This window comes from Garra rufa, chromosome 17 (assembly GCF_049309525.1).
Source record: "Garra rufa chromosome 17, GarRuf1.0, whole genome shotgun sequence".
In the NCBI taxonomy this organism is placed as follows: domain Eukaryota; kingdom Metazoa; phylum Chordata; class Actinopteri; order Cypriniformes; family Cyprinidae; genus Garra; species Garra rufa.
This window is the reverse complement of record NC_133377.1, coordinates 39,589,566-39,608,914: the sequence shown is the minus strand read 5'-3', so window position 1 is coordinate 39,608,914 and position 19,349 is coordinate 39,589,566. Positions and strand designations below refer to the sequence as shown.

The window sequence follows — 19,349 nt, the reverse complement described above, 5'->3', positions numbered from 1 at the left end:
ATGCCAAATACCTTCTATGTAGAACAATTCAAAATATTGTATCGATGCATTCTATGGCACCTTTAACACATTTTTAGTTTTTTTCTCCAATTGTGATCACAGGTGAAAATTGCATCAGAGGGGGACGGCTTTTCTGCTCCCTCATATACTGCAGAGACAACTTTGCAAGTGTGACAGATGTTAATAAACTCTCCATCAGCAGCAGATCCTGCATGTGGTCTGTTCTTTCATGACAGAACGCAGACCGTAACAGGGACAAAGCGAGGCCGGTTACACAAACATATGCAAAAGATCTCCAGAGATTCAACGACTACTGCTTCTTCATGTTCTTCAGTGGAGACACAGCCCTTGGTCAAACTTGTATGAAACTTTGCTGTTCATAAGGAGGAAAACACAAGTTAACACAAGTAAATTTGACCAGCCGTGTACATAACTACATTTAAATGAAAACACACCTTGTAATAAACAATGCACAGAAGGCAAAGAACTTACATTCTGATGATTACTCCCTTTTCCTCACGGCTGTTTTCCTCAGTCGTTCCCAGACCTTCTAATTTTTCGTCTTTCCTTTTGTTTAAAACTGTGAATCATCCTTTTGAAATCTTAAGTGATTCTCCAGCTTCTAAAGGAAAGGCAGAATATGTGGCCATATTCACAGAGAATTTGATCTATTACTATTAGATGACTTTTTTCTTTGTTAAAATTTCCATCTCTTAATACAAAGTGCAGCAGATAGACAAATTTAAGTTTAAAATGTACAGTACATAATTTCTTACTCTAGTCTAGGCCATGTCCCCAGATCCCCCAGACAGACCAAGGTCCAGCCTCCACAGTCTCAAACAAATCCTGTGGGAAACACAGCAAAGTGATGTGGTTGTGTATGATTTAGAAATAGGGGAGAGTCTTTACACTGGTCAAATTCAGGCCAGCTCAAATATTTTTTAAACATATATAAAAGACCAGAAAAAAGACCCAGAAAATTAAATCAAGGTTATTGTGATTTCAGAAAGCAGAAAACAAAGCAAATGTTAAAGTGAGATTCTCACTTGGCACTTTATCTTTTAAAATCTGTTCATTTATTGCCTTAGTTTGTACAATCACATCTTGAAGACGACAGCTCCATTTTTCTCCAAAGACGAAGGGTGCACACTGAGAGAAAAAATTTGAAAAATAATTGTTAAAGGTGACTTCTTTTTTAACCCTCTTTGTAAATTTTCTATTCATAAATATTATAAACAAATATTTTGACTATACCTAAAATCAATGATGCATTGTTTCCTTTAAAAACCTTAAAAGCAATTTTAACCATTTAAGATGCCCCCCCCCCCCCCCCCCCCCAGCCTGCTTAAAGTAGCTGTTCATTTTCACAAGCCACTGTGACTTCCGTACAGATGTGACGTCTGATCTACTGATGTCACCGCCCCGAGCGCCAACCACCGTTCCACCCTCCTTTTGTCAAACCCAGACAATATTGTGTTTATAACATTGATAAGCAACAACAACACGCAAACTAATCTTGAAAACCCTGTTCAGTCGATAAATGTCGAAGCTACATCATTGCACAGTCTTCAGAACAACGAGAATATAAGAGACCAGAGGCACGTTTTTCCCCAATCATGTCTTTTTTACTTTCTTTACAAAACTTACAGAATATGTTTGTGTGTCTAGCTCTGTTGAGGATACTTTTATTCTCTCCTCTATAACAGAGACATTGAATGTATGATGCATATTGTTACATTTTTATTATTGGATTTATACTAAACACTTTTACTTTTAACATGGTAAATGGCTCACATACTTTTGTTTTACTTAAGAAAATAATGTTAATAATTGTAATGTTAATAATATAAATATAGTATTATTAATTAAAATTAACTATTTGCCTATAATACAAGATTTGTGACCCTGGACCACAAAGCCAGTAAGATTTTGCATCTGAAAGCTGAATTATAAAGCTTTCCATTAATGTATAGTTTGTAAGGACAATAATTGGTCAAGATACAACTCTTTAAAAATCTTCTTAACGTTTTGTGGTCCAGGATCACATGTTATTATTATTTTTTTATTATTATTAGAATATGCAAGATGTACATAAATTGGGATCACAAACAGGGAAAGCAAACAAACAAACAAACTAAACAAAACAAACAAAAAAACAGACAGGCAAAACAAAACCAATACAGTCAGGAACTGACAGATTTGTGAGTTTGTGTGTGCGTGCGCATGTGTGCATGTAAAGGTAACTGGGTCACAGTACATACTTTTGAAAACATACAAATAAACATACATAAACCTGTATTAGTCAGTACATGAAAACAAAAAACATAGATGTAAATAAAACAAATATAAATATAAAGAAATCAATCAGTGGTAAGGAGTGTCTAGTAATACTACAACTACTACTTCAACAACCACAACTACTACTACAAAATCTATTTCTTCAATAACTGCTACAACTACTTCACCCACAACTACTACTACAATCTCTACTACTACGATAACTGCTACTACTACATCATGGGGGTTGCACCGACTAACCGACTAGTCGACTTTAATGCTCTGCCATGACGCTTTAAGCTTAACGTCGACTAGTCGCTGGTCCTATAGAGAGGGCGCAACAGGATAAGAAGTCTTTGAAGTAGGCCTACTCTCTGTTTTTTAAAAAAGAGCTAAAATTATAGATAAAACATACTCCGAAAGCGCTCCACAAGACGTGTGATTACAGTGTCTGTTTTTGTATAGAACCACATTGCATTTTTTCACAATATTTAGATTTATATTTTACTTGCACGGAAAGCCCGGTGAAAACCAGCTACCTCTGGAGGGTGTTTTTGGAAATGCGTTGTGGACTTTTATTTTAAGATGTATCAAACTCATAAAATCATTGATTTCAAGAAGCAAGAAGTTATGTTTAAAAATGTGTGTGTTTGCATACTTGTAGTATATGTTCATGCAGCATTACATAGACGCCTTTTGGTTCAAAGTTCAGCATTGGGTAAAATTCAGTTCTGTTCTTATTGTTCCTCTTTCTTACTCTCTGTACTGCTTTCTGTGGCCTGTTATGAATGATAAAAATCAAGTATTTATTTTCCCTAGAGGAACTGAGCTGTCAGAATAGACATTGCTAGTCAGAATATAACTCTGTCAGCCTCTTTAATAATTTGTAATCATCATCTCTCTCTGGTTTGTTAAACAACTTAAGAGCTCATAGTCAGTTTGGCCCAGATCGCTTTTTTGAAATTAAAATGTTGTAATACATTTTGTTTCAACATCATAATTTATCTGTTACAAATTGATTTAGAGACGTTATATTATTGTGCAGTGCTAATGTTACAAGCACAAGACGTTTTAAATGTAGTGCATGGATTTATTGTTATCAAATTGTTTCAGAATTATACCAACCGTCTTTAGATTTTTTTTATGCAGTTTAAATTGATAATAAACATATTTTTCAATTTTCAAATGTGAAGAAAGAAAATACTAAAACTAAAGAACAGAAATACAGCTTTGTCATCACGAGCTTTTACCAAAGGCACATTTCTGTATTGTGTATTGATTTGTGATCAACAGGAGAGGGCAGCATGAATGTACTCAAGGGGGTGAGTACATTATCTGTACATTTTTGTTCTAGAAGTGAACTAATCCTTTAAGGGAATTATGAGTCGGTTCAACTGAATCATTAGATAGAACCGTTTTAAATGAACTGTTCTTTGTGGAGTTGGACATCACAAGCTGGAAGCGGAGCCGAAACGCGCTGATGATGTGAGGATCCGCCGGTCGAACCGATTCACCAGACAGACTTCTGAAAACCAGAGAATAGACAGACTCATCCTGACGGAATATGACGGAGTTTCAAGGCAGATCCTCAGCCGGTACCGGCGGCTCTCCTCCCGGGATCAGCCGCTCCAGCGCCGCTGGAAAAAAAGGCGGATTATCTCAGCCGGCTGGATGGCGGTGTCTGCTGTCTTTCACCATCCTTTTCCTGGCGTGTGTGTGTGGATTCATCTCCAGACTTTTCGCAGTTATCCGCTTCGAGAGCCTTATTCATGAGTTTGATCCGTGGTGAGTAACAGTTAACTTTCCTCCTGACAGATATAAGCGCTTTATTTTGAAACGCACTTAAAACTCTTGATGTGTAAAAGTGTAAAAGCCATCTCGTGTTTGATCTGTGGTGCATTAACTGTCAGAGCTAAAGTATAAGTGTGTGTTTAGAGAGACCCTCGGTATTCAGTCAGTTTGTGAGGGAAACTCCTCTGTTTTACCACAAATTGTCTCAAAACATAGTGAGCTGACTTACTAGAGAGCATCTGAACAGGTTGTGTGTCTCAAAATCTAGTGAGTTTCCTATCTAGACTAAATTATTTGACATGAATGCCACCACTTTACAACTGTGCATTTATTTGCTGAACCATTTTTTCATATCTGTTTTCAAAGTTAACAAATATGATTAAAGGTTCATTATCAATCTGACAATTGAAATCTTAGATTTTTTCCCCTCATGCATTTCATTTTTGGTTTGATTATCTGTCGTTATCGCTCAGTTTCCTGAGTAAAAGTGACATGACAGGCCAAAATGACAGTGTAAATGTACTGTAACAGGTGAATGTGAGTTTTTCTGGTGTGTGTGATCAGGTTCATGTCAGATTCAGCATTTGATTCATTTGCATTTTGTTTTTCTTGGCATCATTCATGCTTTATAGAGGATTGTGCGTAGACACTTACGGACACTTGAAGGCTGTTTTAATTCAGTCTGATTGTGGTTTTGATGTGCTCAACTCTTAAATTAAACTGGAAAGAGAATGAGGGGATTTTGATTCTGTAATTTATGTTTTACAGAGCGTTTGGTGATTCATTTTACATTTATTCATTTAGCAGATGCTTTTATCCGAAATTGTTTGCTAAATTATTCTATTTTACAGAAAATTACAGAAAATTTATGCTTGGAATTGGTGATGAGTTCTTTGAACAATGCATTAGGAGCTGGGGGTGAAAACTTTTGAACAGAATGGAGATTTTTCTTATTTTGCCAAAAAAAATTTCTTTTCATTCTTTTCTCTTTCTTATGTGTGAAATATCTTATTCAGGTCAGTACTAAATAAACAGCATGCATTTTGTGTGATTCCTCTTATTTTGGTAAAGAGTCTGCAAGGTGTATGTAAACTTTTGACCTCAACTATACTAATGAACAAAGCTACTTGCAAATGAGGACTACAACATGCAACAGAGATCCGACTCAATTTCAGATTTAAATTCATAATCACTGGAGTGTTTTCATACTTCTTGCTCAGGTCTGTGTGTGTGTGTGTGTGTGTGTGTGTGTGTGTGTGTGTGTGTGTGTGTGTGTTGAACGAGATGTAGACGGATGGAGAAAGCACTCTGGCTCGATCCTGCGGTTTGTTTGTCAAACATCCAGTTCCTCCTGCTGCTCGCCGAGACACAGATAGTTAACCAGTATTGATTAAGTAGCTGTTAGAAACACCGCTGCAGTCTGTCCTCCCCGATAACAAACAAATATGGATTTTCTCCATCGTTTGAGGGTGTAAGCCACTGAGTGGTTGGATTCAACCCAACCTGTAGATTAGTAAAGTAAATCAGGTCGGGTGTTTTTGCATATAGAGTATGTTTTATGACAAATATTGTGTGCTAGCAGTTCTTTTTTCTCAGTAATAAAACGCACAGTACTGTTGATATGGTGCCATCATTAATCATGGTCAATGCAAAAATGTCTCTTTTTATGAGATGCTTAATGTGCAAAAAAAGTATTTTGTCACTTATGCAAAGATTTAGAACTCTTTGGATTTGAATTCCAGATCCAGAATTCCAAAGTTCCAGCAGAAATCAGTCTCTCAAAAATCATCAAAATGCTGTTTTGTTTGTATTGTGAGTAGCATCCTCTAAGGGTTTGGAGCATTTAATGCTGTTGGTAAAAACCAAGTGTTTGTTGGTCTGCGAGCGGCTCTGGGTTTGTACGATAAACTGCTTCATTAGTCTCTGTTAGCAGAAACCCTCTGGTGCTTCAGCGATTGATTCTCTCCTCCAGAGCGTCTCGAGTCTGTCTGAAGAGCCGTTTGCTCATTCTGAAGGACACTCTTTGACTGAAGCCTCTTGGATTTATCTTTGCAGTTTCTGACTTAAACAAACATAAAAGTCAGCTGGTCTGTTTAAGTATCATCTTTGTCTCCTAAAACATGCACAAAGTCGTCATACAGTAAGTCTAGAAACAAAATGAATATGTTGAGCAGGTCAGATCATTTGAAGAGACTCTAGAGGAGCTTCATGTGAGATTACTATAGTCTTTTTCTACATTTGCTCTCCATTTAATCTCATTGCTATCTAGGAGAAAGAATTGAGTCAGAATCTAGATGTTTTGTGAGCATTTGTTTGTCTTTTTTGGCAGAGATGTTTGTGAGTGTTTTCTCTGGCATAAACACTCATCTAAGCTGGTCGGCTGGCACTTTTATTGGGTATGTTGCTCTGGTGTGTGTGTGTGTGTGTGTGTGTGTGTGTGTGTGTGTGTGTGTGTGTGTGTGTGTGTGTGTGTGTGTGTGTGTGTGTGTGTGTGTATAATGACATCTCATCTCTCGTGGCTCACAGACTGTGTGTTTTGTCAGTGCCATGTGTTGCTGGTTGGCAGACTGTCAGTCAGACACAGAGACATCAGTGCTGAGCCGGATCAAACCCACACATACAAAAACACAAGATTTGCATTTCCTGAAGAAAACAATAGGAATGTGTGAAAGTTTGAGATGTTTTGTTTTCAGTGTTTGAGAACTCACTCTTGTGTCCGTCTGTCAGCTTCCATTCCTGTTTGATCAGATGTGTTGCGATTTCTGTCAGGTGTTTGAATGGAAACTGCAGTGTTTCTCCACACTGTACAGATCAGGGTCAGTAAACAATATTGTGTTTCCTCTAAGATAGTGGTGGGCGTTATGGCAAAAATATCATATCACGATTTTTTTCAGAAATATCACGATTTTATCACGATTCTTTGTCATGTTGGTTTGACTAGTTTACAAGTTGTCTGAGCAGTACAGCCAAACTAATTTTCCTATTTTAAAACCAAAACCTTACAAGGTAACAAAATATAAAACAAAAAGAATGGCAGATATTTAGGCCAAAGTGGGCAAAGGAAAAAAAATATACAAATGAAACAAACTTTTACTTTTCAGGTACAGTAGGTGTATTTATCAGTAGCATTCAAGAAATTGAATTACAAATATAAAAATAAAACACTATATGTGACCCTGGACCACAAAACCAGTCTTAAGTCGCTGGGGTATATTTGTAGTAATAGCCAAAAATACATTGCATGGGTCAAAATTTTAGATTTTTCTTTTATGCCAAAAATCATTAGGAAATTAAGTAAAGTTCATGTTCCATGAAGATTTTTTGTAAAATTCCTACTGTAAACATATCAAAATGTAATTTTTGATTTGTAATATGCATTGTTAAGAACCTAATTTGGACAACTTTAAAGGTGATTTTTTTGCATCCTCAGATTTCTGATTTCAAATAGATGTATCTCGGCCAAATATTGTCCTATCCTAACAAACTATATATCAATAGAAAGCTTATTTATTGAGCTTTCATATGATGTATAAATCTCAGTTTTGTCAAATTTAACCTTATGACTGGTTTTGTGGTCCAGGGTCACATATATGTAAATTATACATTGACTTTTATTAAAGCAACTGTATTCAAGCTCTTCAGCCAAGAGCAGTGAGTGATTTTCCATCACCCACAAATGTCAATTCTGTAATCATTTACTTACTCAAGTTTTTTTTAAGCATAAAACATGTTGAACATAACACCTATTTTGAATAAAGTGGGTAACCAAACAGTTGCTGTTCCCCAGTTGCATCCATAATATTGAGTGGGGACTATCTACTGTTATCCACATTCTTCAAAATATCTTCTTTTGCGTGCGGCACAAGAAAAAAAAAAAAAAATTTGGGACAACATGAGAGTGACACAATTTTCGGGTGAACTGTCCCTTTAATGACAATCGGCAGAAAGTTTAGTTCTGTCGCTTTAGGAGCTGCACGCATCTAAGGTGCGCATCAGTTTTTCTCTCAGCTGTGCACTTTCAGTTTAAACATAATCGATTGTGTTTATATGTCATCCTTGCATGTTTTTGACAGTATTAGCGAATCAGACGCCAAAGATAGCTTAGGCCAGCAATCAGATGCAGTTTGACAGGCTTTAAAGGATAACTATTGCCAAAATGCAACCTGGGCTGTTTTTTTTTTTTTACTGTAAATGAGACAAACTTATATCTAAAAGCGTAATTATGATAAACGAGCCATTTTTGAGATCGACCGTGATTTCGTTTTGTGGTCAATGGCCGGTGAATGGGAATACTAGGGGCATAACTTTGAGCGCATCAAAATCGATATTTTTACAACACTAAGAAGGCTCGACACACCATGAAACTTTCGGAGATTGACACTTCTTGACTGGCAAGACGGCCGCGAGCGGAAACTCAAACAGTGAAAGTGAGTTGTTCAAAACCTTTCTTTTTAGTAAACTCTGTGTACACAAACAATGTTCTCAATGCTGGAGTTCATGTGTAGAGACCCAGGCGATACTTCGAGCAAAGTTTCATGGTGTGTCGAGCCTTCTTAGTGTTGTAAAAATATAAATTTTGATGCACTAAGTAATGCCCCTAGTACTCCCATTCACCGGCCATTGACCACAAAACGAAATCACGGTCAATCTCTTAAATGGCTCGTTTGTCGTAATTATGCCTTTAGATTAGGGCTGCAACAACGAATCGATAAAATCGATAAAAATCGATTACTAAAAGCGTTGGCAACGAATTTCATAATCGATTCGTTGTGTCGCGCGACGCAGAGACATTTGGTTGTTATTATATATATTTAAAAAAAATTGAGCGCAGTGCGGAGTGGACACATTTGGTCTCTCTCCCGCACTGATGCCAGCAGAGTTCGGCACCTCATGTGTTTCCATCCAAAAATGCGAATTTAACTTATGCGCAAAACTGGAACATTTGAGCATAAAGCACCGTTTCTACATTATATATATATATATATGCTGCCCCGATTTATATCAAACATGTTTGATATTTAAGCCTACTTTGGCAGCCAATGCTGCCAATGCTCGATCGCAAAACAGCTGCTGTACGGGTCGTTGGATAGTGGAGATGGAGAAAACTACTTCTATAGTTTTTGTAACACTGTCTGTCTGTATAATGTGTCGAAAACATACCACAACCGTAAGGAGAAAGAGGAGCTCTGCTGAGGTGAAATCGTCTCAGTTTTGAATAGGGCTGTGACGGTGGCACGTCGTTTTTTATATATAGCCTACACTTCAGTCAGCTAACAAGCAGCCTAAAAACGCTAAAATAAATCAAAGAAATAATATATTTAATTAAGAAAGTAGCCTAAGAATATTATATAGGTTATTAAACAAACATTCCTTGTAAAAATGTCCGACAGCTCATCAATTTTTGGCCGACTGAATTTCCAGTCCGACTGTCTTTTTTTCTCTTTCTCTTCCTCATTACACAGCTGCTGATTTTAATAGCAAAGTGATTACATTTATTTTCGTTCCTTTAGTTTATAAAGTTAATTTAGAGATATATTTGGAACACTTTTTGTTTGTTAAATTCAAGTTTTTGTTTTTTAAAGTTATACCTAGCAAACAGCGGCAGACAGATCAAAAGCCTGCTTAATTCATCGCGATTTAAATTAAAATCCATTGATATAAAAAACTTAAACATATCACAATATTAGTTTAATCATTCAATCAATATAAATCCAAAGTTTGTGCGGAGAGAAGCGCGCTTTGCAGCGCATGGAGACGCCAGTGCAATGTGGAATTTCTTTTTTGCTCATAAAGGTAAGAGTAATTTACCACCGGGCCGGAACTGTAAAGGGTCTACCTTAGTTTGTGTGTACTAACAGTATCAACAAAATGTGCTCTTAAAGAAAACAAACAGAATACGCTTGATATCTTTGGTTTAAACAGGAGTGCTTCACAATAATTAACCGTAACCCAGGTAATTGCCTCACAAACACAATATCTATAGAAAGCTTTAAATTATTATTTTACTATAAAACGAAATAATTAAAATCGAAAACAAAACTCTTTCATTAGCTAATCCATAAAGATGCATTAGGCATTAATGAGCAGATGGCAGGATCGTCAATTTCATCTTTGCAACACTGAATCAGAAAATACTAGTTTATTAATAAGTAATTCGAATATTTTCTTAATTTTTGCCTTGACACATTCATGGTAATTACTTTTGCTGGGGCTTTGAGGCCAGTTTTGCGTGCATTTGAATGCGGAACTCTTCCAGCTGGTCGCTGCTGATGGCAGGACACTAAACACCGCCATGGCAGAATGAATGTAGCAGAAAGTTAGTCAAGTTATCCCGTTCCAGCGTGCAAAGTCACATGACTTTTTTAATGCGCACTGAGGATTTTAATTTGAGAGGCTTCTTGATGGGAAATGCAGCATGTACACCACAGCAAGCCGCTGTCTTTACGGATAGTAATTTTAGTTTATTTAGTCTATATATTTGGCAGATGTAAAGCATACATGTGTATGTTTTTTGTGTTAGTCCATTTTTATTTTATTATTATTATTATTATTATTATTATTATTATAACAGTTCAAGGAGCAACATGTTCGTGCACTTTCTAAAGATTTTAGTTCTGTTTTTGAATAAAGGGTTGTAAATCCCTTGTTTTTTTTATCCGATTCATCGATTAATCGAAAAAATAATCGACAGATTAATCGATTATTAAAATAATCGTTAGTTGCAGCCCTACTTTAGATATAAGTTTGTCTCGTTTACAGTAAAAAAACAGCCCAGGTTGCATTTTGGCAACAGTTATCCTTTAAGTGTGCCTGCTTTAGGTTTACACGCTCATGAAGCACTTGCCACAACAACGTGTGGACGAAATAATGTAATTTTACCAGCAAGGCACCTATCTGTTCTGTGTTGGGCTCTAAAGGAATTCCGGTGATCAGGTAATCACTGTTACTGTAGGCGATTATTGAGTAACCAGGGGTGGGAATTACAGTTAAGTTACAATAAATCACCCTCAATTTGTCAAAGTGACGACTGTGTTTATGTCATCCTTGCGTGATTTTGACAGGATTAGCAAATTAGACGCCAAAGATGGCTTAGGCCAGCAAACAAGATGCTGTTTGATAGGCTTTTAGTGCGCTTGCTTCAGGTTTACACGCTCATGAACCACATGCCACAACAGCGTGCGGAAGAAATAACGTAATTTTACCCGCAAGGCTTTGAATCACATGCATACTTTTGTAATTGCGAATATTAATAAGCGCAGTGTCCCTTTAGTGAATGTATGTCGTGTTGTATGTCGGCTACAGTATATTGAGACTGAGGCACACTGTAGTACGATACTACGATATTTATTCAAAAGCAGATCGTGGAGACATTTTAATCATCCACAATCAAAAATTGTCATATTGCACAACCCTACTCTAAAACAAATTCATTCCCTTTATTCACGTCCTCATGTTTTCTTTCTGGATTCACCTGTCTGTTCTGTGTTGGGCTCTAAAGGAATTCCGGTGATCAGGTAATCACTGTTACTGTACGTGATTGTTGTGTAACCAGGGGTGGGAATTACAGTTAAGTTACTATAGATCACCCTCAATTTGTCAAAGTGACGGACAGCCTTCAAATTTTTCAGTCACTGATAAAAAAAAAAAAATAAATCCATCAATGACGGATAGTTTTCGGGTAACACGATCTCTGGGTAGTACAGAGTCGACTCTTTCTTTTTAGAGACAATATCTTTATTTATCATGTTTTTGATTAACAAATTTGCAGACTGTTTACATTGAAGGATAGCTACATTACAAACTGCAAAAAAGTTTTTTTTTTGTTTTTTTTTCCGAAAACCCATAGGACCTGCTCTTTTTAAAAAATTATGTTAAATGAACACACTTCTCCAGTTTCGGAAAAGATGATCTGAGCCATTGAGATGAAATTTTCTAAAGTCTAAAGTCACTCACTGTTTCTCTGTTTTTCTCCCTTTTGTTATTTGTTTCTTTTTTTTTATTTGTGTCTGCCTTTGGCATTTCACAGTTATTTTGCATTTCCGCTCTCATTGTCTCTCTTATTTTCTTTTATTGCCTATGTGTTGTTGCACATCAGATTCAGTTTGTTTCTGCTACTTTTTTCACAATGATTTAAGAACTGTTAACACTTCTCACCATTAAAATAGCCCCACAACCGCCATAAAATGGAAAGGGTTGGGTTATTTTTAATTAATTAATTAATTTATATATTAATTGATTTAAAAAAAATTAAATCCCACACACTGTCTGGACTTGCTTTTTAGATGTAATCATGTGTTTCATGTTATTTTATTATCATTAATATGTAAGTTTTTTTTTTTCAATTAATATTTTGAGTTTTTTTATTTTAATTTTTTCATTTTCAATTTTCATTTTTTTTTATTAGTTTTTATTTTCTTTTATTTAGTTTATGTTGGTTATAAATTATTCTGGTGAGGGTTGAGAGATTGTGTTGAATTTTATTTGTATTGAAAGACCAGTGAAAAACTTTGAGAAGCTCCAGAAATCCGTAGGTTGAGCATAAGTTTCCAATGAGATTGCAGTGTTTACGTAACTCAATACTAACTGAAATATTGCAGAATTAATATTGAAATATTTATGCACATGTAAACATAGTCGTTGAGACATGATTGCACTTTCTGTCAATTGCATTTAGACCCACAGCGACTAATCATCAAAAACACACAAAATACACATTTGACTCACTTTCTTTCATATGATCTTATATATTCTACATTATCTGCTTCTGTGTAAATTATTACGTTTTGGGCAAGCCGTAAAGATTAACTGTAAAATGTCCATCGTGGCAAATGACGTCTCTACTGTTGATGTAGTTTATTGTTCAGTAGTTGTAGTTTCTTAAACATTAGAGAACAAAACAAATAGAGTAGACGCATAAAGCTCTCCAATGAGAATAAGAAAAGCTTTTAGTGCAAAAAAAAGTGTTTGTGTGCAGATGTTGTGATATTGCGATTGTGTTTTTGGCAAGGCTAAAATATGATGCATTTATTCATTTGTGTCTGCGGCACTTGATAAATATCCATTTGTTTTCATTGGATCAGTACGTCTTTCCTCTGCCATCTGATCAGTTTTATTGTGGTTGTTTGGTCTGATGTACTGTCAGATGCTCTGTGAATCATACAGACGGCCATATTTCTGTCTGAAAGTCTGGCACGGTGCACTTGGAGAGTTTTTCCTCACGATTTATGCATTCGCGAGGTCTTTGTGTGAGATGTTTGCAAATGCCACAAACTGAAATGTCTTCTCTTTTCACCTCAAAGACATTTTTCCATTTACATTTCTGCATGCTTTCATCCAAAGGCACTTACAGTGCATTCAAATTACATATTATCATTCATTTCTTAGGAATCGAACCCATGGCCTTGATGTCACCAGTGCCATTTGAACTGCAAGAACGATGCCGGATAAGTAGATGAAAAAGCCAAATAACTCAATTTTTTCAATTTGTTTTTAATTCTTTTGAAATGCAAGTCTAATCTGAATCGTCAGAGATTCAGTCTGGTCCATAACAGCTTTCATCCCATTGAATGTCTTATTTGTGTGATGGAAATCATTGTGACAGTCTTTGACAGCTCAGCTCGTTCATTTTCAGCAGGACTGTGTTTGTGTTTCCTTCAGATCCTGCAAACCAGGCTTCAAGAACCATGTTTAGAGGCAAAAATAAGCCAAAAATGAACAAAAATGCAAATATTATTGATATAAAAGCACAGTGGTAATTGCACCCTGAAAATAGCACTGATAATAAGCCTAATTTACATAGAAAGGCATGCATGTTTGCACTGAAATAAATGATAACGACTTAATTTAAATACTTGTATACTTAATATGAATTTTAGTTGGTGAGTAAAACAAGCTTTAGCTCTGAAATACGGTGTGCAAATTTGTAATACGGGGATATATTTTATAATATTATATTCTAGGTCTATTGAGTTATACGTTTAGACGTGATTTTTGAAACCTTATTAGTACACACTTTACTTACATTTAATGTGCTTTCTGTGGACATAAAATCATTTCTTAATGTCTTCGACCCATGTATGTATCATGAGCTCATTTTGATGCTTATTCTATCATTTTTTGTTTGTTTATGTCACAAAGCCTATGTTGGATAAATGTCTCGTGATATGTAAACAATGACCCTAAAAATCAGTTGCACTTGGTTAATACGGTTCCTAATGATAGCAGCTAATTTCTGACACTAATACATAATTGTGCTCTAATTTTTCGAAGAAAGTCATAGTAGAGTTAGTGATTTTTCTTATTAATTTCTTTGTTTTTCCTCAGGCTGAAATATCAGACGTATTTCCTTCGACCCTGACAGTTTTAAAGGTCGGACTTTATTGAAGATGAGACTCTATAGAGAAACTGAGCGCTTGTTCAGTCCTATTAAACCCTGGAGAGGGAAATATCTCTTTTTATTGACTTTGTTATATAGTTCTGTGTGTTTGTCAGGAATGTTCCGCAGTGTCTTTTATGATCTAAAGTCAGTTTGTTTGAACCTTCATTCACACACAGAAATGATTTTGTACGTGTCACAGTTCAGTTTGATTTAAAGACACGTTTTGTAGTACATTGTCCTTGTAAACTGTAGCTCCTCTTTTTTTCCCCCGTGAAGTTGAGTTTTCTAACACAAAAATCTCATAACTGCTATTATAAATTGCAAATCTCACCTAGACATTTGCATTATCCGAGAAAAACATGTCTGAAAAGATGTTCAGAAACATCTGCTTGCGAAGGCTGTCAGGAATTCATTGCGACTGTGTTATTTGCGTGCATAGTTTTAACACCTGATTCACAGCATTATACAAAGCGTGCAAATTGATGCCGGTCACACGCTGCAGTTTCCCAGCTTGCAAATAAAAATTCAAAATGCGTGTGTGCACATCATCTGTCCATATATGTGTGCAGATTGCTTGGTGTTTCTTTGCAAAACTAAGATAAACAGCAACAACAACTCTGTATTAAAGATGACGTCTCTGACATAGACAAAAGAGAAACCAGACTGAGAGAGATATTGACCTGTGCATGTTTTATGAAGTCTTATTTAATAAAAGACCCCAGTGAGACACCAGAGACTGATGAAGCAGGTTTGCTCTAGATATTTTTTGGCATTTGTAATTTAATGTTGTAAGACATTAGGCTTATTTATTGTTATTATGTATTTATTTATATTTATTTATGTTCATGAGTTCATTATATTCATTAGTGTAAAACTCATTAATGTAAAAGGGATTTTCTTCGCGATAAAGTTGTTGCTTTTTATTGTCATGAGATCATTATGGTGTTTGTTATTCTACAACTAAATTATTTGTTGCTTTTGGTTTTTATTTATTTATTATTTATTAATCATTTCATTTAATTTAATTATTAATCATGAGCTCATTATGGTGTCTGTTATTCTACTGAATGATCACTTAACTGTTGATCGTTGTTAACTGATTTATTTATTTACTTTTATGTCATTAGCTTGCTTTATTTATGTGTCATGAACTACAAATAAGTGATTTTTGCTTTTTATTTATTTATTAATTTATTTGTCATGAACTCATTATGATGTTTATTAATCTACAACTAAATTAATTTTGCTTTTGGTTTTTATTTATTTATTTTTTGTTTATACATCAGTAGGTTTATTTATTTATGTGTCGAGCTCATTATGATGTTTATTGTTCTACAACTGAATGATCAGTTTACTCTTGATCTTTTATTAACTGATTTATTGATTTATTTTTTATTTTATGTCATTAGCTTTATTTGTTTGTTTATTTATTTATTTATTTATAATGTGCTCATTATGATGTTTATTAATCTACAACAAAAAGTTTTTTTTGTTTATACATCAGTAGTTTAATTAATTAATTTATTTATTTCTCAATTAATCTATTTATTTATTTATGTGTCATGAGCTAATTATGATGTTTATTGTTCTACAACCGCATGATCATTTTACTTTTGTTCTTTTATTAGCCAAAAATAAATCAGTTATGTCAGTAGCTGTATTTATTTATTTATTTATTTATTTATTTATCATTAACTAGATATGATGTTTATTAATCTACAGCTAAATGATTTTTGCTTTTGGTTTTTATTTATTTATTTTATTTATACATCAGTAGTTTTATTTATTTATTTATTTTTATTTTTTTATTTTTTTATCATCATGAGCTAATTATGATGTTTATTGTTCTAGAACTTAATGATCAGTTTACTTTTGATCTTTTATTAACTGATTTAAAGGTTTATTTTTAATTATGTCATTTGCTTTATTTATTTATTTATTTATAATGAGCTCATTATGATGTTTATAAATTTACAACAGTTTTTTCTTTTCATTTTATTTATTTATATTTTTTGTTTGTGCATCAGTAGTTTAATTTATTAATTTTTTAATTTATTTATTTATGTGTCATGAGCTAATTATGATGTTTATTGTTCTACAACCGCATGATCATTTTACTTTTGTTCTTTTATTAGCCAAAAATAAATCAGTTATGTCAGTAGCTGTATTTATTTATTTATTTATTTATTTATTTATCTATCATGAGCTAGATATGTTTATTAATCTACAACTAAATGATTTTTGCTTTTGGTTTTTTATTTATTTATTTTTGTTTATACATCAGTAGTTTTATTTATACATTTCTATATTCATCAAGAGCTAATTATGATGTTTATTGTTCTAGAACTTAATGATCAGTTTACTTTTGATCTTTTATTTTTATTGAGTTATGTCATTAGCTTTATTTATTTATTTATTTATAATTAGCTCATTGTATTGTTTATTAATCTACAACTAAATTATTTTTGATTTTGTGTTTTTTTTATACGTAGTTTTATTCATTTATTTATTCATTTATTTATTTATTTATCATGAGCTAGATATGATGTTTAAATGATTTTTGTTTTTCATTTTTATTTATTTATTTTTGTTTATACATCAGTAGTTTTATTTATTAATTTATTTATTCATCAAGAGCTAATTATTATGATGTTCTAGAACTTAATGATCAGTTTACTTTTGATCTTTTATTAACTGATTTATTGCTTTATTTTTATTGAGTTATGTCATTAGCTTTTTATTTATTTATTTATTTATAATTAGCTCATTATAATGTTTATTAATCTACAACTAAATATTTTTCTTTTGGTTTATTTATTTATAATTTTTTTGTTTATACATCAGTAGTTTAATTAAAAAATGCTCTGTTTTTTTATTTATTTACTGATTTATTCACTTTTTTATTTCATTAGCATCCCTATTTATTTATTTAAACAGTTTATTTTACTTGCTTTTAATATGTTTGCATGTTGTGAGCTCTCTCTCTCTCTCTTTCACTATTTAGTAATTTTTTTTTTGTAATTTTGTCTTTTTATTAATTTATTTGTCATGATCGTATTATGATGTTTATTAATTTAGAGCCCAACAGTTGCTGTATATTTGTTGTTCGGAGATTTTATTGTAGAGAGCAGGAAAGTTTGATGATTTCATATCAAATGATGGTATCTTTATATTTTATATTACTCTCATGAACGTGCACTGTACATTAAGCACATTGATATGGAAAAAACAAGTGATTTTAAAGAAGACAGACTTTAGACCTTGCTGTCATATACGATGATGCATCACCTCCCAGTGGTTTCTTATATCAAAGAGCTTCTAATAACATTTGACCATGGCATAAATGAGTTGAAGGCTGTAAGGCAACTTTGAAACGCTATGTGGCAATTTGAGCTGTTTGTGGTGCTGGAGACTTTGAGATGTGAGATTTGAGAAATATGGCAGGTTTTTACAGTTCGTACGGCTGTAGACTCTCATTGGGGAGGAGGAAGCAGAACATCAGATGTGTTACGTACCTTCAGCGCTTCACCTCGGATGATCTGCTGCTGTCTGTCTGCGGTGATGTGCTGCAGATCTGGATCTTTCACAGGCGTCAGCTCAACGTTTGTGTGCAGAATATAAGCAGTGAAGTGAAAGTCCTATAAGGATTTAATGCTTCACCTGCCTTATTTTCACTTCTGTTTTTATTTCATTATTCAGTCTCTTCTATGCTATATACAGTTCTGTGACAGTTCATGTGATCCTTTTAGTGAATATGAACTCATTAAGTGACAGTAGGTTTGAGTTTAGTGTCATGAGCTCATTATGATGTTCATTCATCTACAACTGAATGATTCTCTTCATGGAAGTTCTTGCCTTTTATTTATTTGTTTATATGCCATGTGCCCATTGTTATTTGTCTTGAGTTGCATGTATGTATTTATTTATACATGTATTTACTGTACTTAGGTGTTAGGAGTTCATTATCATGTCCAGTAATCTAAAAGATTTTTTTCATGTGGAAGCTCTTGCTTTGTTTATTTATTTGAATGTTTGTGTCATGATCGGGGCTGTGGATTTTCCCTCAGCCACCTGAGGTCGCTGTCCTACACTGCACTTCCTTGATTGTCCACCTGTCCTTGTCATCAGCACTGATCACCCACACCTGTTCACAATTACTATCAGGACTATAAGTATCCTCACTGCTCATTCTGCTTCAGGTCTGCATTGTCTTTTGTCCTCAATGTTATTTTGTGTTCCTGCTCAAGCTCTAGACCTTGTTCTCTGTTTTGTTCAGTTTATGTTTAAGTTTATGTTTAGTTTGCCGTGTTGGCTTTGTTTGCTTTGTTTATTGTTTTATTATTAAATTCATTACTCTCCTGCATTTGGACCCGGACCTCCTTACTCCCCGTACGTGACAGAATGCAGACATCAATGATGGGTCCAGCGGGGAGAATTTTTTTTGAGGGGGCAGCAACCACCCGCTCGGTTCCAGACACGGAGGGGATGTCCTTCGAGGCGGCGTCGGCTACTCGGTTCAAGTTCATCTACGCCTGCCTGGCGGCGATGGACACCCGCAGTGCCGAGACTGCGCGGAAGCGCCCCTGCTTTGCGGAGGGGGTGGAGACGCTCTTTCGCGGGGAGGTGGCGACAACCGCCATCCCTGTCTCTGACGCTGAGGCGGCTGCGCGTCCTGTTCCTGACGCGGCGGTGACCGCTCTCTCTGTTCCTGACGCGGCGGTGACCGCTCTCTCTGTTCCTGACGCGGCGGAGACCCGCCATCCCTCCCCCTGATGCACCTTCCACCGTTCCTCCTCCCTCCAGAATTTTTGTTTTGGGAACGTCTGGTAGCCGTTCCCTAGAGAGGGGGTACTGTCATGATCGGGGCTGTGGATTTTCCCTCAGCCACCTGAGGTCGCTGTCC

The 19,349-nt window shown here is 34.9% G+C and overlaps 1 protein-coding gene across 1 annotated transcript in view; it reads left to right on the top strand.

The window, feature by feature from the left end:
* Nucleotides 1–3,841: 3,841 nt before the first annotated feature.
* LOC141289405 (dolichyl-diphosphooligosaccharide--protein glycosyltransferase subunit STT3B-like) overlaps nt 3,842–19,349 on the top strand; it is a 27,239-nt gene continuing 11,731 nt past the window's right edge. Inside the window, exon 1 of the mRNA XM_073821505.1 lies at nt 3,842–4,062. Within this exon, the coding sequence (XP_073677606.1) occupies nt 3,842–4,062 (221 nt within the window). The remainder of the gene's footprint in view (nt 4,063–19,349) is intronic.